Below are 15793 nucleotides of genomic sequence, written 5' to 3'. Positions count from 1 at the left end.
TTACACATCTTTAAGAATTCAATCCTGTCTGTTTAATTAAAGCAACAAAGAATGTACTTGCTTTTAACAGTGAGCTACCTTCCTGCTCTAAAAGAGCTTCTTGGGGGTCTCTAAGGGGAGGAGAGGATTATAAGAGTATTTTAAGTTCTACACGTGAGTATTTTAGAATTGTGGCCATCAAAAAGAGGGCTAAGAACTACCAAAACCTTTCTAATGTGTTTTGTAAAAGGTCTAGACTTTACATTTCATGCTCACACATTTCTTTAAATAAAAATGTCTACACTTACAGACTCCTATAAATATGCTTTTACTATACAGTATGTGAACATAATCCAAAACTGAAAACAGACACAGAATGAGGACAATAGTTGACTAGTCATCAAAAAATATTTAAGCCTATTTCTGAGAATGTGTAATAAATGTTAGACTGAAATAAAGCACACATTTGAGCAAGCAGACCATTAAACCTTCTTTGTCTTTATAGTCAATCACATCAAAAAGAACCTGGGGACATTTAAATCAAGTGGACTATTCAGCTGCCATGCAGAAGTGTATATTCTCAACTACTAAAAAATCCATTAGAAAAGTCTGTAGAAAAAACTTATGGAATGTTTCAAATAAGTGCACCAAACACTGGTGGGGGCATACATTTGAGAAGTATTGAAAACAATTGAATGGTTTTTTTGTTTTTTCTGTTATTTTGGAAAGAACAAAACTGTTCTCACATTTTCCATTTCCTGTATTAAAGACAAAAGTTTTTTCTAAGCTAAGGTATGAAGGACCAACCACCAAAAATAGGGTTTTATAACAAGAAACAACAGCAGAAAAAGTTACTGGCAGTAGTCAATCCCAGTAATGTAATTCATTTAGACAGCATCATATAATAACACATAAAAACACCACCTTACTAAAATGCCTCCAAGGAGACTGATATCTGAATAGTATATAACTAATTCTTCCTACAAACCAAAAGGAATAAAACTCTTCACTAAAATTGCCTTTTTCTTTCCCGCAGAAACCCTGTGTTTTATAACAAAGTAGCCTTAACCTTCCCCTGCACAGCACGGGTGCTTGCTGGGACAGCACAACAAGATGCAATCATCTGCAACTTCAAACTACTGCAACAGGTAGCCATGCTGGCCTGAGAGCTCCTCGTTTACAAACGGCCATCTCAGAGTCAGATAGGGAGGAGATGCATCAACAGACCTGTAGTGATAAGTTGCTTCACTGATCTGTAAATGCAGCCTGAATGTGGCCTAATAGGAACATTCTATCTCTGACAACACAATAACAACATCCCTCTGGCAGACTCAATGTCAAATATACTGTGCAACAACAATCTCTTGCTAAGAGAGATAGGTGCTCTTCAAAAGAAAACTAAGGTCCTACCACTACTCCAACTAAAATAAGTTGATACTGTAATCAGAACTGGACTATTAAAAAATATTATTGCTAAACTAAAAATTCCACTAAAAATTTGAATTTTTATTTTTTTTATACATGGACATAGTATTTTCTTGTTTTATTAAATGTTTGTTAATTGAATTCTGAAGCAGCACTATCCTAAAAAAACATAGCTGTCTAGAGCTGCACAATTACAGTTTCCAAACAATTCATAAATACAGATATTCTTACAGGGAAGTAAAACTAAATACTAAAAACATTTAGTTCCAGTGGCCTGAAATAATATTCACATGTATTCAGAGGAAAAGTTTCTTAAATTACTTTATTTCCCAGATAGCTTAAGAACATTTACTGCAATTCAGACCTTGTATATGAGCTGGGTATAAAGTCTTCCATTCAAATTCCTGATCTCAAAAGGAATTCAATGTTTTCTGTAATCAGTGAAGGCCAGTTTACAGGGTTCCTAGAAAGTTCTGTGAGATTAATTTGGTACAGCAAATAATGCCACAGAAGACTTTCTGAGTAACAGTCGAGGACTTTTCACCATGTTTGTTTTAGCTGTTAAGCACTATGCAGTGCACAAGCTCTGGGATTATTTCAGATTTGATCCTTGCTTTGATTCTTAGTTTTTTGGATTCAGGTAAAAACATTCATTTTGAGAAACAAAAAAATACATGGCAATTGCAGATTTTAAGTAATTTTAATGCACTATATATTAATAGTCTTTACCTGAATTAGCAGAAACACATCATCCTGAATAAACTTCCCTAACGAAGAGCTCTGTTACACCACACAATTTTTTTAATCAATACTTTTTCTGAGACTTCAAAACATTTTCTACTTAAAGTATATCAAGAAGACTCATTTTAGTGAATTACAAGATTTGTTTCTTGTATTTCAGTTACACTGTGAATTCGTTGTTAAAGAACAAAAGAGTTACAGCACTTAGTGTTAGTCATATATATCACAACTCTTTTGGGGTTTTATTTTTTATTAGAAACTTAACAGCCATTTCAACATTCATTTTTGCTCAGGTTATTCATAGAGCTTAAATACTGACAGCAAGACAAAATGATCAACAGCAACAACCAATAGGAAAAAAATCAAATGACAGTCACATTGCTGGTAAACCAGCAGACAAACTTTAAACACATTAAAACAATATTTCTGAGAAAGCAGCAGAAATTATTCTGGTAACACTGAATTACTCCTCAAAGTTTTGGTATACAATCAAAATAAAACTGAAACAGACAAATGCAATTTTGATAATTTGCAAGAAACGTTTTCCTTACCTACTGTGCATATATATATATATATATACACACACACACATACACACACACACACATATTTCAATGTTTTTCCTAAATACTGGGTACCTGTATACCGTGTGTCTCATCCTATTACACTTTTTATACCACTGGAACATTTTCAAAGCAGCTTTTATGTTTTAAGACTGAAAGTCAAGTAAAAGTGAATCGGTCTTCTAACAAAAAATGTTTCCCCTCAAATGCCACAATGGACACAGATTTCATGCTACAATTCCACTGGGCTGACTGAAAGGTTATTTTCTTCTGCCTAACATTCAGCACTGGTTCAAGCAGACACACTCAAATATTACAACAAAAATAATAATAACACTTAATATTTATTTCACACTCTTCATAATAAAACAATGCTAATTTTAACCGAACAATTCTTTCCAAGCTCTGTTATACCTTCTCTAAATTTCACATCCTGTATTGGTACACATTCTGATTGCTAACTGTGCTGAGCAGCTAAATGACAAGATGAAAAGACAGTACAAGAGTAAATGAGGAGTAAAAAATATAAGAGAATAGGAAGAATGACAAAAGAAGAATGCTAGGGGTGAGTGTGTTTAAACTTGTGTATGTATACACACATTGTAAGAAGAGTATTTATAGAGAACTATAAACAGAAAACATGGTGAGCAAATGACAACTTTTTTTCAATTTTTCAACTTGTTTCTCCTTTTTTTTTTCAAACAGATAAAGTTACTGAAAGTAAATAGAAAGGAATGAACAGTACCAAAGGTAACCAAAGGAGTCCAAAGAAAACAGAGAAAGTAAAGAGGAGTGAAAAGTAAAGAGGAGAAAAAGACTGGGACAAAAGCTGTTAAGAAAATATAAGAAACTGCAGAGACAGAGCAGCAAAAATGTTAGTAATGAAAAAAAGCTACAACAGAAGAAATCCCCATCCAAAAAACCCCACCCGCCCTCCCAAATATGGAAGAAAAGCAAAAGTATGAGAACTCACAGCTATCTGAGTAAAAGTCTCTCTCACCCACTGATTCTGTTACTCTGCTCTAATCCACCACGTGGGGCCACACCAGAAACCAGCACAACTTTCTACACAACCTTCCCCAGTGGTTCCTACGCCCCTTGAGCACAGTTCACACTCCTGGTCACGTAGCTCTTATCCACCACATGGTATCTTCAAATGTTCTTTAAATAAACCTAAGTGCAAGTACAGTCAGCTCCTACAAACTTAACTGTTTAGAAGGCAACTTTTTCAAGAAGCAATTCCCCGGCAGTTGTCAGCAACCTTTCCTTCACAATTCTCTTTCACTTTTTTCTACAGAGTTACCTCTCTGTCCTAGATTTTGTACTTGGATGCAGCAGTTGCTTTGATTTGGAGGTGTCTCAGTATAGTAAAGTCACCCATCTTGTATTAGAAATAGGACTTCCTATCACAAAGAAAAGAAATGACAGAGGAAAATCGGACAGCACAGGCACATGCAAGTTTAGAAGCTACATTTAAGAAGTTTGTGCTTGCTTGCAAAGGATTAACAAGATTAAAGCCAAGCTCAGTTTTCTAGATGTAGCAAATCAGTATCCTTACATTAATCACAGTTGTGATATGAGCTGGTACCAACTCTCTGACTTCTCTGTTTATTATTGCTCACTTTCTCAGCTCCCTCTTTTCATTCCATGCTTTTATTCCTACCTCTCTACTTTCTGAAAGGGTGCCTCACTTTTCCATTACATGCTTTTCTCTTTCTTGTTCTCTTTTTTATCTTGAAAGATACTTTAACTGCTGTATACCACCATTTCTGCTAAAAACTAATACGAACACAGCTAAAAACCAAGAATCCTGGTGGAACAGAGGTTAGCACCATCCACACTGACTGGGAATGGCACTGACTGGTAAGCACTCACTGAAAACCCAGCTGCAACCAACTCTGAAACTAAACAGTACAATGAAGCACTTCCAGGAGGTCCCTCGCCCTTCTTCTCTTCTATTCTCTCATCTGTAACTGTATTGGAAAACCACCATTGCAATGGCCAAACTTCTATGCAACTTAAAGAATTCCAGCCTCAGTGACTAGTCAGTGGTTTAGTCCCAGATGTGAGGGACTAAATGGTGACTTACTGTTCTACCTCTTCCTTCCCATGCAGGTAAGTACCGGGCCGACGCAGTGCTGGGAAGCTGCACTGCATCCCCGGGATATGGATACTTATGGATATTAAAAGACAACAGTTACGCTCACCTTCAATTTAAATTCACAGACCTTGCTCTACAATTACTGTTTGAAAAACAATGAGTATATCTTAGGTTTACACATCAGGTTTTGCATTTCTAACATGGCAAGCCTCCGTGCTGAAGTTCTGTCTCACAAACAGAGCACCAGGAGAACAACTCCCCCAACAGAAATAGAATTTTATCAGTACTAAGGAAGTACTAAGGAAGCTTTCTCCTATAATAAGAGATTAGGATTGGTGTAACAGCATAAGGCACTTCTAAACCTACTGTTCAGGTGTAACATAGGATCTACTTTATACCGTTTAAAAATTACTTCAAAATGTATGTAGACTATCGTTTGTACTAGGGTTATTTATCCTATCAATGCATTTTGCTCACAAATTCCCAAGATGATACAATTTTTAACCTAAAAAAGTCTTATTCCTCTTAACATAAAATGATAGACCTCTTAACATAAAAATCAGACCTTCCCGATGCAGTCATCATCACTTTGTATAAGAAGAAAGGAATTAAATCAGACTGTTCAAATTACCGTGGTATTACTCTGCTCTCCATTGCTGGCAAAATCCTGGCAAGAATACTTTTGAACAGACTAATGCTCGCCCGCTATAGCTACACATACATGCAAAAAAACATTCACATACAGAAATACAAACAAAAATGGAATTACCTAGTGAAACAGTTTATGCTATCTCTGTTTAAATCACATCATTCCAAAGTACAACAACATAGAACATCTTTCCTAAATTATGTTTTCCAGTTACAAAATGCAAGTAGTGAATAAAAGGATGCTTTTTGGTGGTTTTTAGCTAACCACAGAGCTGGTAAATCACTCCTATACAAGGCACTTTGAGGACATTTGTCATAGAGTTGCAATGTCCGTACTAAGGCAACACATCCAAGGAGTTGGCAGCCATGCTATCAGCAAGAATTTGGCTACAGAAACAGCAATGATTCATCATGCATTCTAGGAGCACTGTCAAAACAGCAAAGCAACACACTGCTATTTTTAATCCTTCAGAAGTAACAAGAGTTTTAAAAAACAATCATAAATTTGTTGCAAAACCAAAACAAGTAAAAACCCCCATAGTTCTAATAATGCATTTGGAAGTGCATCTTTATTTATTTTTTATTCAAATTTTTCCCTCAGAGGACAGAAAACAGCTATTTAGTTAAAATATCAGCTAATTACTTACCTCTCTACATTGCAAGAACAAGTCTCTCATAATAGCTTAATCAAAATCGCTGGTTAAAAATAGTTCAAATTTAGTTGCATTCAGGTTTAAGAATCTTCTGTAGTAATTTTTAAAATAACTTTCTAGACACATCGACATTAACTGAAATCTGTACTGCAAATAGATGACTTTCAAACTCACACTCTGAATGAAGTCAACAAGCATAGTCTGAATATTTGTTTCAACATACACATCACATCTATCATCGTCCGAATATCCACCATGAAAACTGTTTCTCAGCTACCAGTATCCAAAAATAGTGGTGCAGGTCCTGTTAAAAGCTCTCAAGTGCTATATTTCTCTGATGAAAGCACTCTTCTCTTTCTTCCTCAGAATGGTCCAGTTAAATATAATTATAGGAAAATTTTGTCTTCTAAACTAACAATCTGAAAAGATTGTTAAATTCTTGCCATTGTAACTATAGAGTGACTGTGAAACTATCTGTAACACCCTTTTTTATTATCACCTTGTTGAAGACGGTAAATAACATCGCTATAGAGCTTAAGGAGGCGTAATCGGAAAGCATTTCGGATCTGCTGCCCTTTGTCCCATTACCCAAACAGACATCGTGATCGCTTACCTTCTGGAAAATTACTTCATCCTGTTTTCTTTTCTTTTTGCTGCTTTTTCTGACCCTCTGGTTTGTCTGAATCCATTTTGTGACCTGGAGTTCAAAATCATGGTGCTTTTTTAGGAAGAAGACACAACCTGAGTGCAGCTATTCAGCATTGGTAAAAAGCTATAAGAGACTCAAGACAATTTTTTTAATTGCTTCACTGGATAGGGAAGAACACTTTTTCCATACAGAGTGGCATGGTCTTAGGCAATCTGTTTAGTTACTTGTGCACTGACCAAGCGCGAGGTGGTGTTCTTCATCTCAGAGCTTTCAGTTTAAGGTTTTTTGCACAAAGAACGTATTTGATGCCAGGCCAGGTTGCCAAATGGAAAGTTATCACTGCAGCGTGCAAAAATCCTGGGCAAAATCTCTGCGTTTTATCCCATACACCGTCTAGTTCAAGTAGAGATTTATTTCCAGCCACTCACTCGAACGTTGTTCCAGATTAACAACGTCAAATTTGGCTGGTGGGGTTCTCATTATTTCATAGAGCAATGACACTTGGGGTTTTTTGCCCCTACAAATATTTTTATACTTAATACGGAAGCAATTATTTTTTAAAGCAAAAGCGTGGCGGGCTGGGGGTGGTGAGTCAGGTGGAAAACTCCAGGAGCAAATCTGCAAGGGTAAGAAGCGAGGTGCAATGTACGGCCGCGAAAGGTTCCCTCCTCACCTCGCCGCGCACTTGCCGGACGAGCTGACACTCCTTCCACGTCTCGACCTCCTCCAGCAGGGGCTACACGGGGGAGAAAGCGCAGGTTGAGGCGGGCTCGGGTCCCCGCTCTGCGGCCACGGAGAGCGCCGGCAGAGCCCGGTCCGCCGGCACAGCCCCCGCCCGGCCCCGGCGGCTCCCGGAGCCGCGCCCGCCCCGTGCCGAGCTGGGCCGAGCCGTGCGGAGCCATCCCGGGCCGGGCCATCCCCGCTCCCGCCTCGGCAGCGGCACCGCGCAGCCCTGGTAGGAAATGAAACACCTCGGCGGGGTCCCGGAGCCCCGCGGGGAGGAGGAGCCTCACACACGTCAGGGCCGGGGCTCGGGGCGGCCCGGCCGCGGCACCGCTCGGCTGCGATCGGCCCGGCCCGGCCCGGATCCCCCGCGGGTTCGGAGCCCGGCCCGGCCCGGAGTTCCCGCAGTTCGCAGCCCGGCCCGGCCCGGGCGGTGCTGCCGCCGCCCCGCGCTCCCTCCGTGGGCCGGGCCGGCCCTTCCCAAGCTCGGCAGGCATGCTTGTCACGGGTTTGCAGCCTGATTATTAGAGATACCCACTCTCTTCGAGAACCTTACTATGAAAGCCGCTTTCCTACGAACCTTCCTATAAACAGCCGCTGTCACAGGTCTGTGGGACAGAGGAATGGCCTAACGGGGCTAGTTCAAGAGAGCAAGTATCACAAATGATCCAAGATTGGCCTCCGTACTTGCTTGCACCTCCCAAATCCAACTATTAAACTCACTTGGAGGGTCTGAAATGCATCTTAAATCAAGATGCAAAGCAGCTTTTTAGTCATGTTGTAGCACACAAAGCCCATTACCTAGGCCTCGGCTAAATGCTTTATTTACTCGACAAGATGCTGTGAGGATGTGATTAAATTTGGGACTTCAACAGGTGTATCTGCAGCCTCTGAAGAGGATATTCTAACTCCACCATGATGGGAGAGACCCAAGCCATGTCAGCCATGCAAAATCTGAATACTATAAATCCTTACATTACAATTTTATAAAGTACTTTGTGTTTATATTTAAAAAACAAAAGGCAACAAAAGATAGACTGTATCATACTTGGTACAGTTAAAATTATGCTAGTAAGGTATTTTCAGTATTTTAGGGGTTTTTTATACTCTTATACTATATATGGCAATTCCTTGAATTCACTCTGAAGCTTCCCTGAAGCTTCAGAAGAAAAATCTGTGCTCTTGTAGAAGAATAGGGTTCATTAAAGCATGCATTTGAGTAAACCCTCAAAAATACAGAATTAGATAGACTTTGCAAACAGATTTAAGTAAAGGTAAGTCCATACTAAGTCTTGAAAGTATCCTTTACCACTTGGAAAAAAAAAGAAAAATCTTTTCTACCCTTTTTGTTTTACTGCCACAACATCCTTCTTTCAAGATCAAAAGCTTTAGATCAAAGCCAAGATCAAACTCAATGCTTTAAATAGAAGCAACTTCACTATGAACTATTAAACAAAGAAGAACTTTTTAACAGAGATATCACAGTAGAAAATCTTACTATAGCTTTTTATTTTGTACTCACAAGGTCTACTTGAAACTGAGTAACATATTTTTATTTTGTAAAGCCATGACAAATTTTTTACTATGATAATTCTGAAAGCTCCTATAACTTGACTCTTGAACTGAGTGCATTTGAATGAAGAAAGAACAGAGCATAGTTCAAAGAGAATGAACAAAATTACGAACAAAAAATGATGTTAATTGCAAACACAAATGAATGCAACTACTTAAACAGTATTTCCTTGGATCAGTTAACAAATTAGATTGAATATTCCCACAGAAGTAGTTATGGGAAACACTGAACCATAGAAACAATGAAACATATTTATACTTTAAATCCTTTAAAGAATTACACTTTCTTTCCTGTCAAATGTTTGAAGAAAACCAGGGAAAAAAATTACCAGAGACATTGATTGTCAGACCTGCAGACCCTGAAGCTGATTTGGGATGAAAATCCATAAACATACAAATATACTGTGTGTTAAACCCCAGAGGCAGCTCCTGTTTTCTTGTTAATAGCTGCAGAGTAGTGAAGGAAACTCAAGGGGAATTGTTACTGACTTTTTCTATTGGTAATATACCCTGTGGAGCCAACAGCTGGGGTTCCCTGGAGCTGGCTGCTGTGCACATCCTACCTGGGACGCTCAGCTACTGAGACGACAGCCCTGCAGCACAAGGTGAGAGCCAACATGCCAGTGCAGACACCTGCAGAGGGAAGAGGGCAGGGACAGAAACAGGGTGGGCCTAACAAGCTGCAGTCACACCACGCTGCTTGTGCAGTCAACTGTTCACTTATTTATGCTTCAATAAGATTTAGCTCATAACCAGACTAGGAAATTTTGCTGGGACTGGAAGAGAGAGCATGGAAGAGAGAGAGTAGATGAAGAGGAAAAGAAGAAGGGAGCTGGAAAAAAGGAGAGAAGGAGGGTAAGGGAGGTAGGGGGGAGAAGATTTTTTTAAGAACATTTTGTCTCCTACTGTATTCCTCTGTACTTCAAAAGCTTACTTACACCAGATAAAAGAGTGATGGTACACCCAGTTTAAAGTGAGAATGACTGCATTACCCTCTATCAACTGTCCTGTTGGTTGTCCACATGACACTGACTATCATACTTAAATCCCTTCACAATAGAAATTAAGAGATTAGTCCATCCTCTGTGTCCTTTTTCACTTGTGAAGACTTTGTTTCAGAGACTACTAATGGAGCTGTCCTGTATAACAGTTAAAACATGTCAAAGCACGCTAGGATCCTTCAGTCTTGCAACGTCAGGATTAAACATAAATTTTGAAAAATGGGGGGAGAAAGAAGCACTTTCTACCAATTGGGTGAAGGTAGGCCTAATATCCTGGTAAATAACTTAGGCAATGGTTTTCACCAGTTCCTCTTCAAGCCAGACCAGATCCCAAGCATAAAAGGAACTTTCAGAATTGTGCATAGCCTAGAAAACAATAGGAGATTTGTGCAACAGACAACTGTTTCATTTTACATTGAAACAGAAACCGGTTTTAAATTGTTCTGGCTGTGACGGCTAATGGAGATATTTCATAACTAAGTGAAAAATTATAATCATGCACTTTGCATATGTTGTCTATAACTTCAGTTCCTCTGTGCTGCTCTTATGCAAAGACAGTCAGTATTGATAAATCAAGAAGGTAGTTTTACCTAAGGTGAACATTGAATCAATACCATTTTAGGCTTTCCAACAGTCCTCAGATACTGGAAGGCAAAAAGAAAAAGATGAAAATGTGGAATAAAAATATTTACTGTAAATGAATTTCAGAAGAGCTCCTGCAAAGCAGAGGAAATTGATAACTAATGTATTTATTTTCCAACCTCTCACTTCTAGAGATATTATGTTCCCCTCAATTACTGAAATTTACACCACATATACACCCTGACATTTATATATTCAGATCTACATGGACATCAGCAAGAGCACAGAAAAGTTGTTTTCTCCTAGACGATGTAGCTAACTTCACCAGTTTACAAATTGCAATTTTGTACCTTTTTACATCTTCCCATTTAGCAGAAAACAAAAAATGGACTCCCTCCTAGTTTCATCCTACCATATTAGAATGATACAGCTTACTTTCTAAGGTTGATGCCATCATCTCTGCAATATCAGAAATGGATAATTTAAAGGCACTACGATAAAATGTAGGATATACAACTGTTTTCTTACCGCACAGATGATTTACTGGGAAAAAAAGAACACTAGTTAGAAAATTAGCTTACTTGGAGATTGAGAATATAATGTGCCCTCAGAACAGCCTGTATGACCTGAAAATTGTTTCAGCAGGAAAAACCTGGCTTCCAACCTTTTGTAAAAAGAAGTTCAGAAAATGGAAGTACAGAAAAGTATTTTATCCAGTAGCTCACTAGATGATCAAGTCTAGCTTGAAGCATTTGACTGAGAAAACAATTGTAAGGATTTTAAAACACTACTGTTACCAGAATTTGGCAGAGAAACTAAGCAAGTAGTAGGTTACATCTGAAAATGACAAGATGGTTGGTGCATCCACATTGCAAGAAACAGTAAATCTGCAGCAAATAAAAATTACTGAAAAAGAAATCCAGCCCAGAATGTTCTCCTGTAAGAACAGTGAGTTCTCCAACTGATTTTGTGCAGTTTTCATGTGTACAGCTTTATTCACTGAAATGGAAAATCAAGTTTTTCTGACATTATTCATTTTCTAAGAAAGATGGTCATGTTCTAAATGTTCTAATTCCTCCAAGAGTCACTGTGGCGATGTAAATACATTCTTTTCAGGTCAGCATGCTGATCTGATATTTTTCAACACAACATCCCTACAGTGAAATTCTGTTCAAGTCAAACTTCCCCTTCCTTAAAATATGTCTACCTCCAAGAGACAAAACCCTATTGAAACAATAGAATCATAAAATCAGCTGGGTTGGAAAAGACCTCTGAGATCATCAAGTCCAACCCCATTCCAACCCTGCCGTGGTTCCCAGACCATGGCACTGAAGCTACATGAAGGATGTACTCTCAGCACACTGCAACACGACTTTCACATACTATGGCAGAAATGTTTTTCAACATTTCTTCACATGCTTTGTGAAGAAAGTTACTATGTAAAGACGAATCACTGAATCCCCAGAACCACCTATTTAGTTGCAAGATCAGATTCATAATCTAATAAAGAAAGCATCTCTAACAACAATACCACAGGATCTCTAAATAATATGCTTATTACTAAATAATTGTATGTAGCATATATATGATATATAGCATATGATATATGATTTATGTATCATATAGGGTTATATTATCTATATTATGATAAAATATTATCTATACTGTGAGAATATGTTTAGAGTATGCTAAAATGGTCTCTTTGGTTTCTTCCTCTTCTAATTTCACTGGGTCCTCTCACTACCATACAGTTGCCTCTGGAGCAACTGGAAAAGTAGTTTGCTGGTTTACATTTAGACCTTTCTGCTTGAGAACTACTGCCACGTGCTCTGAATTTCCAACACAGTCCAGAGTACAAGTTACAACATCTTTCTCTAAAAGTAGCAAGATATAACTCTTTTTAATACAATCACATATGGACATAAACCCTCAGATTTTAGGTTGGCCCTGCACTCCGTAATGAATCAGCAGGTCACACTTTTTGGGTTAGCACTACAGAGGGATGCATGGACATCAGGTGCATAGTATGTGTTTTTACATGTGTGAAATACATCTTCCCCACATATTCACTCCTTCCAGTCCCAAACATGTCTTTCTAAAAGCCTAGAAAACAGGGAAATTTTCAAGGAAGTAAAATTTAGAGTGTTCTTTTAAAAACCCTAGACCACTGGGAACGGTAGGTGGCAACTTGTTTCTGTCACATAAAATTTCTACCTCAGCTTCAGGCCCAACTCTTTATCCTGCTGCACTAAAAAGATCTCAAATATTATTTCCTAGAGTAGCATTTGACTTTTCATTATTTCATAACCTTGTTCCGATGCAATACAACTACTTATAAGGAACCCCAAACTGGAGAGATTTCAGACATATCAAAGCCTACTCTTTCCTAATTAATACAGAAAAGCTGTTTTCTTGAAAAGTAGCATGAAAAATATTTTAAACCTTAATGGTTTGTTTCCATTGAGTAAAGAAAACAATGAGCAGGCTAAAAATTAATTGGTTGCTAACTTCTGTGCTTTTCTTTGGATGTTTTTACAAGCAACGAATTAAAATCAATGTTTATTGCTATGCAAGCCCAGCTGTGTCCTCATTAAGCAAGTCTACCTTCAACATTTCTGTAAAAAAGAGGGCCTGTCCTCCCTCCCTTTGCTATGTTTTCACCCCCTGCACATGTAGGTGGGAGAGTGGGAGCTTGGGAATGTGAACTCAATCCAGCATTGATCAGCCAGGCAGGAAACTGTTATTGTTCTTAGATACCAAACATAACTCCTTTCCAGTACGCAGAAGCTCAGCCATTCTGCACATAACACAGCTTTTGTGTTCAGCAATGCAATTAATAGGAAAAGGGAATGAAAATGACTGCCTGAGATTTATTAAACTTAAAAGAGATCCTAATGAACAAACACAAGGAATCCAGCCCACACTTACTGCAGAAATTGAACATTAGTTTCAAACGCACTTCAACGTCTCAACCAAGTTATTACTTGTGCAAATTTACTCTACTACTACAAGTACTTTATCTCTGAGCTGAACACACACGACACTGAAAGGCAGTCTGAAGAAAAACAGAATCACTTTTGTGAAAATCTGGCTTTTAACTGAAGAGGCAAGCCAATGTTTTAGCAGGTCATAAAACTAAATCCAGTAAAGTATCCTCCTCATCCTTAATGTAGACTCATGGTCCCAGCTGAGAATCTCAAAAGCTTTTTTTTTTCTTAATTATTCACTTCATAAATTGAGACTCCTAAATTAAGACTCCTAAAACTCTGTTTTGAGCTTCACTTTTGGAATTCAGAACAACAAAGGCACTAAAATGTTACAGCCAATACTTTCAACTCTAACATTTAAAAGTTACATTCAGCCTAGACACCAAGTTACTCAGTGCCCCCTGAGCATCTAATCTGAGGCAGCATGTTACCCCATTTTAGAATGTAATCACACAATACTTTGTAACAACACTATTCCGATCTCAAATGTCTGTGGTTTTCTCCTAAATCAGCAATCACGTGCAATGCAGAAGAAACTTAAATCAAACCTGCCAAAATGATAACAATACTTTAAATCACACCTGAACTTCAAGAGCTCTGTAACAAATTTGTGTCCTTACTAACACTTAATGATGTATCTTAATGATAAGCCATTTTCATGAACTTTTGAACTATTATACAAACAAAAATACACCACTGTTGTGTCTCATTCAGCAGTATCTTAACTGCAATTTACAGGAATGGCTAAATAAATTACAAGGCCATTTTATGCCAATAACCTTCTTTAGATAAATACAGAGCTATTTAAATAATAACAGACCTTACATCTTTTTTGACAGTTTGTTGCAAACAAAATTCTCTGTATCCTATGGTATATCTAGAAAACTTTCCGGTGGATAGTCTATCTTTTTCAGAGTCAACAACATACAGACTGAGTTTGTCTGTCTTGTTTATCTTCATGATTCATCTAACATTTATGCATGCTACAGTACTATATACATTGATTACAGTTTTATATTTTCCAAAATCTTTATTCTAAGAAAATGGGATGCAATGTTGTCAGTAGAACTGATAATCTCAGAAAAAACACAGCACTAATAACTCACATTCAAAAACTTCTTTCTTATTGTGCTTGCTATCACTACAGAAGACATTAAACAATTAATATTGTTGATCTTTGCTCATTTACATTTTTAACAACTTAAGAAAGATCTTTTAATCTTCCAGTCTGCAAACTTGCTAATACAAAAAAAATACCAATTTTCTTGAGTGGAAGTGCCTATTCATCAAAGTGTGGTTTCCATGTATAAGAACAAGTATATATGTTAAGGTAGCAGTTATGCTTTCTTCAGATTATTTCTCAAACAGAATTCAACCATCAGTTGAATCAGTTATATTCTCTGTGCTGGTATTAAAACACACACACAAAAATCTCCATGTTCAGATAAAAAAAGTAATCAAGTGGTAAGTATTTAATCAGCAGCCTGCTGTTCTTGGGACTAATACTTAATACTAATTTTGAAATTAATGTGAGATTCACTATTAAACGTTATTAAATACCAAAGAAAATGATACCTCTCATAGACCCTTCCCATTTTTTTCCCCAAATCACACACTTGAATGAGATTTACATACTTAGGAGGTCATTCCCACTACCAATGCCTACAAATTTACTGTATCTCAACAAACTGTATCTCAAGCAAGCATTTCACTTCTTTACTGTCTCATGTTGCCAACCACCAATATGTAGTTACTACGTACAACCCAAAAGAAAAACTTCAAGATAAGGCATGACTAGCAATGACAAGAAATATCAAGTGTTAACAACCCTAAGCCTTAAGTCATACTCTGATCCAATAAGAGCGATTTTTATGCAAGAAAAATTTTCTAGTACCCTCTATAAAACTGGAATGCCCAACTGGAGTTTAGTAAGAGCATTCTTTTGAAAAATATCTGAATGTGGTAACTGACCATAACTGCTACCCTGTGAAACATTCTCCTGTAGAGTCATCCCTTCATCCATATTTTTGTCTTAAAAAAGGGAAACAGGAAATCTATACAGCTTATAACTGGGGCAAAAGCCAGGACCCTTCTTAACAGCAAACTGCTTTATCAGAAATCATATTAAGTACTTGAGCTGCTGCTGTAATATCCTCCTAAAATTTATGA

The 15793-nt window shown here is 37.7% G+C and overlaps 1 protein-coding gene across 4 annotated transcripts in view; it reads right to left on the bottom strand.

Moving 5' to 3' along the window:
* The window catches only part of CUNH9orf3 (chromosome unknown C9orf3 homolog), a 159267-nt gene that overhangs the window by 74734 nt on the left and 68740 nt on the right, over window positions 1-15793 (bottom strand). For all 4 annotated transcript variants that reach the window (XM_017821180.1, XM_017821177.1, XM_017821178.1 and 1 more), the window contains 2 exons: window positions 7433-7495; window positions 6724-6807 (listed from right to left, as the gene is read on the bottom strand). In XM_017821180.1, the coding sequence (XP_017676669.1) occupies window positions 6724-6807; window positions 7433-7495 (147 nt within the window). The remainder of the gene's footprint in view (window positions 1-6723; window positions 6808-7432; window positions 7496-15793) is intronic.

Source organism: Lepidothrix coronata, unplaced genomic scaffold, assembly GCF_001604755.1.
Source record: "Lepidothrix coronata isolate B3197 unplaced genomic scaffold, Lepidothrix_coronata-1.0 Scaffold89, whole genome shotgun sequence".
Taxonomy (NCBI): Eukaryota; Metazoa; Chordata; class Aves; order Passeriformes; family Pipridae; genus Lepidothrix; species Lepidothrix coronata.
The sequence above is the reverse complement of the archived record's forward strand: the minus strand, read 5'-3'. Positions and strand labels throughout refer to the sequence as shown.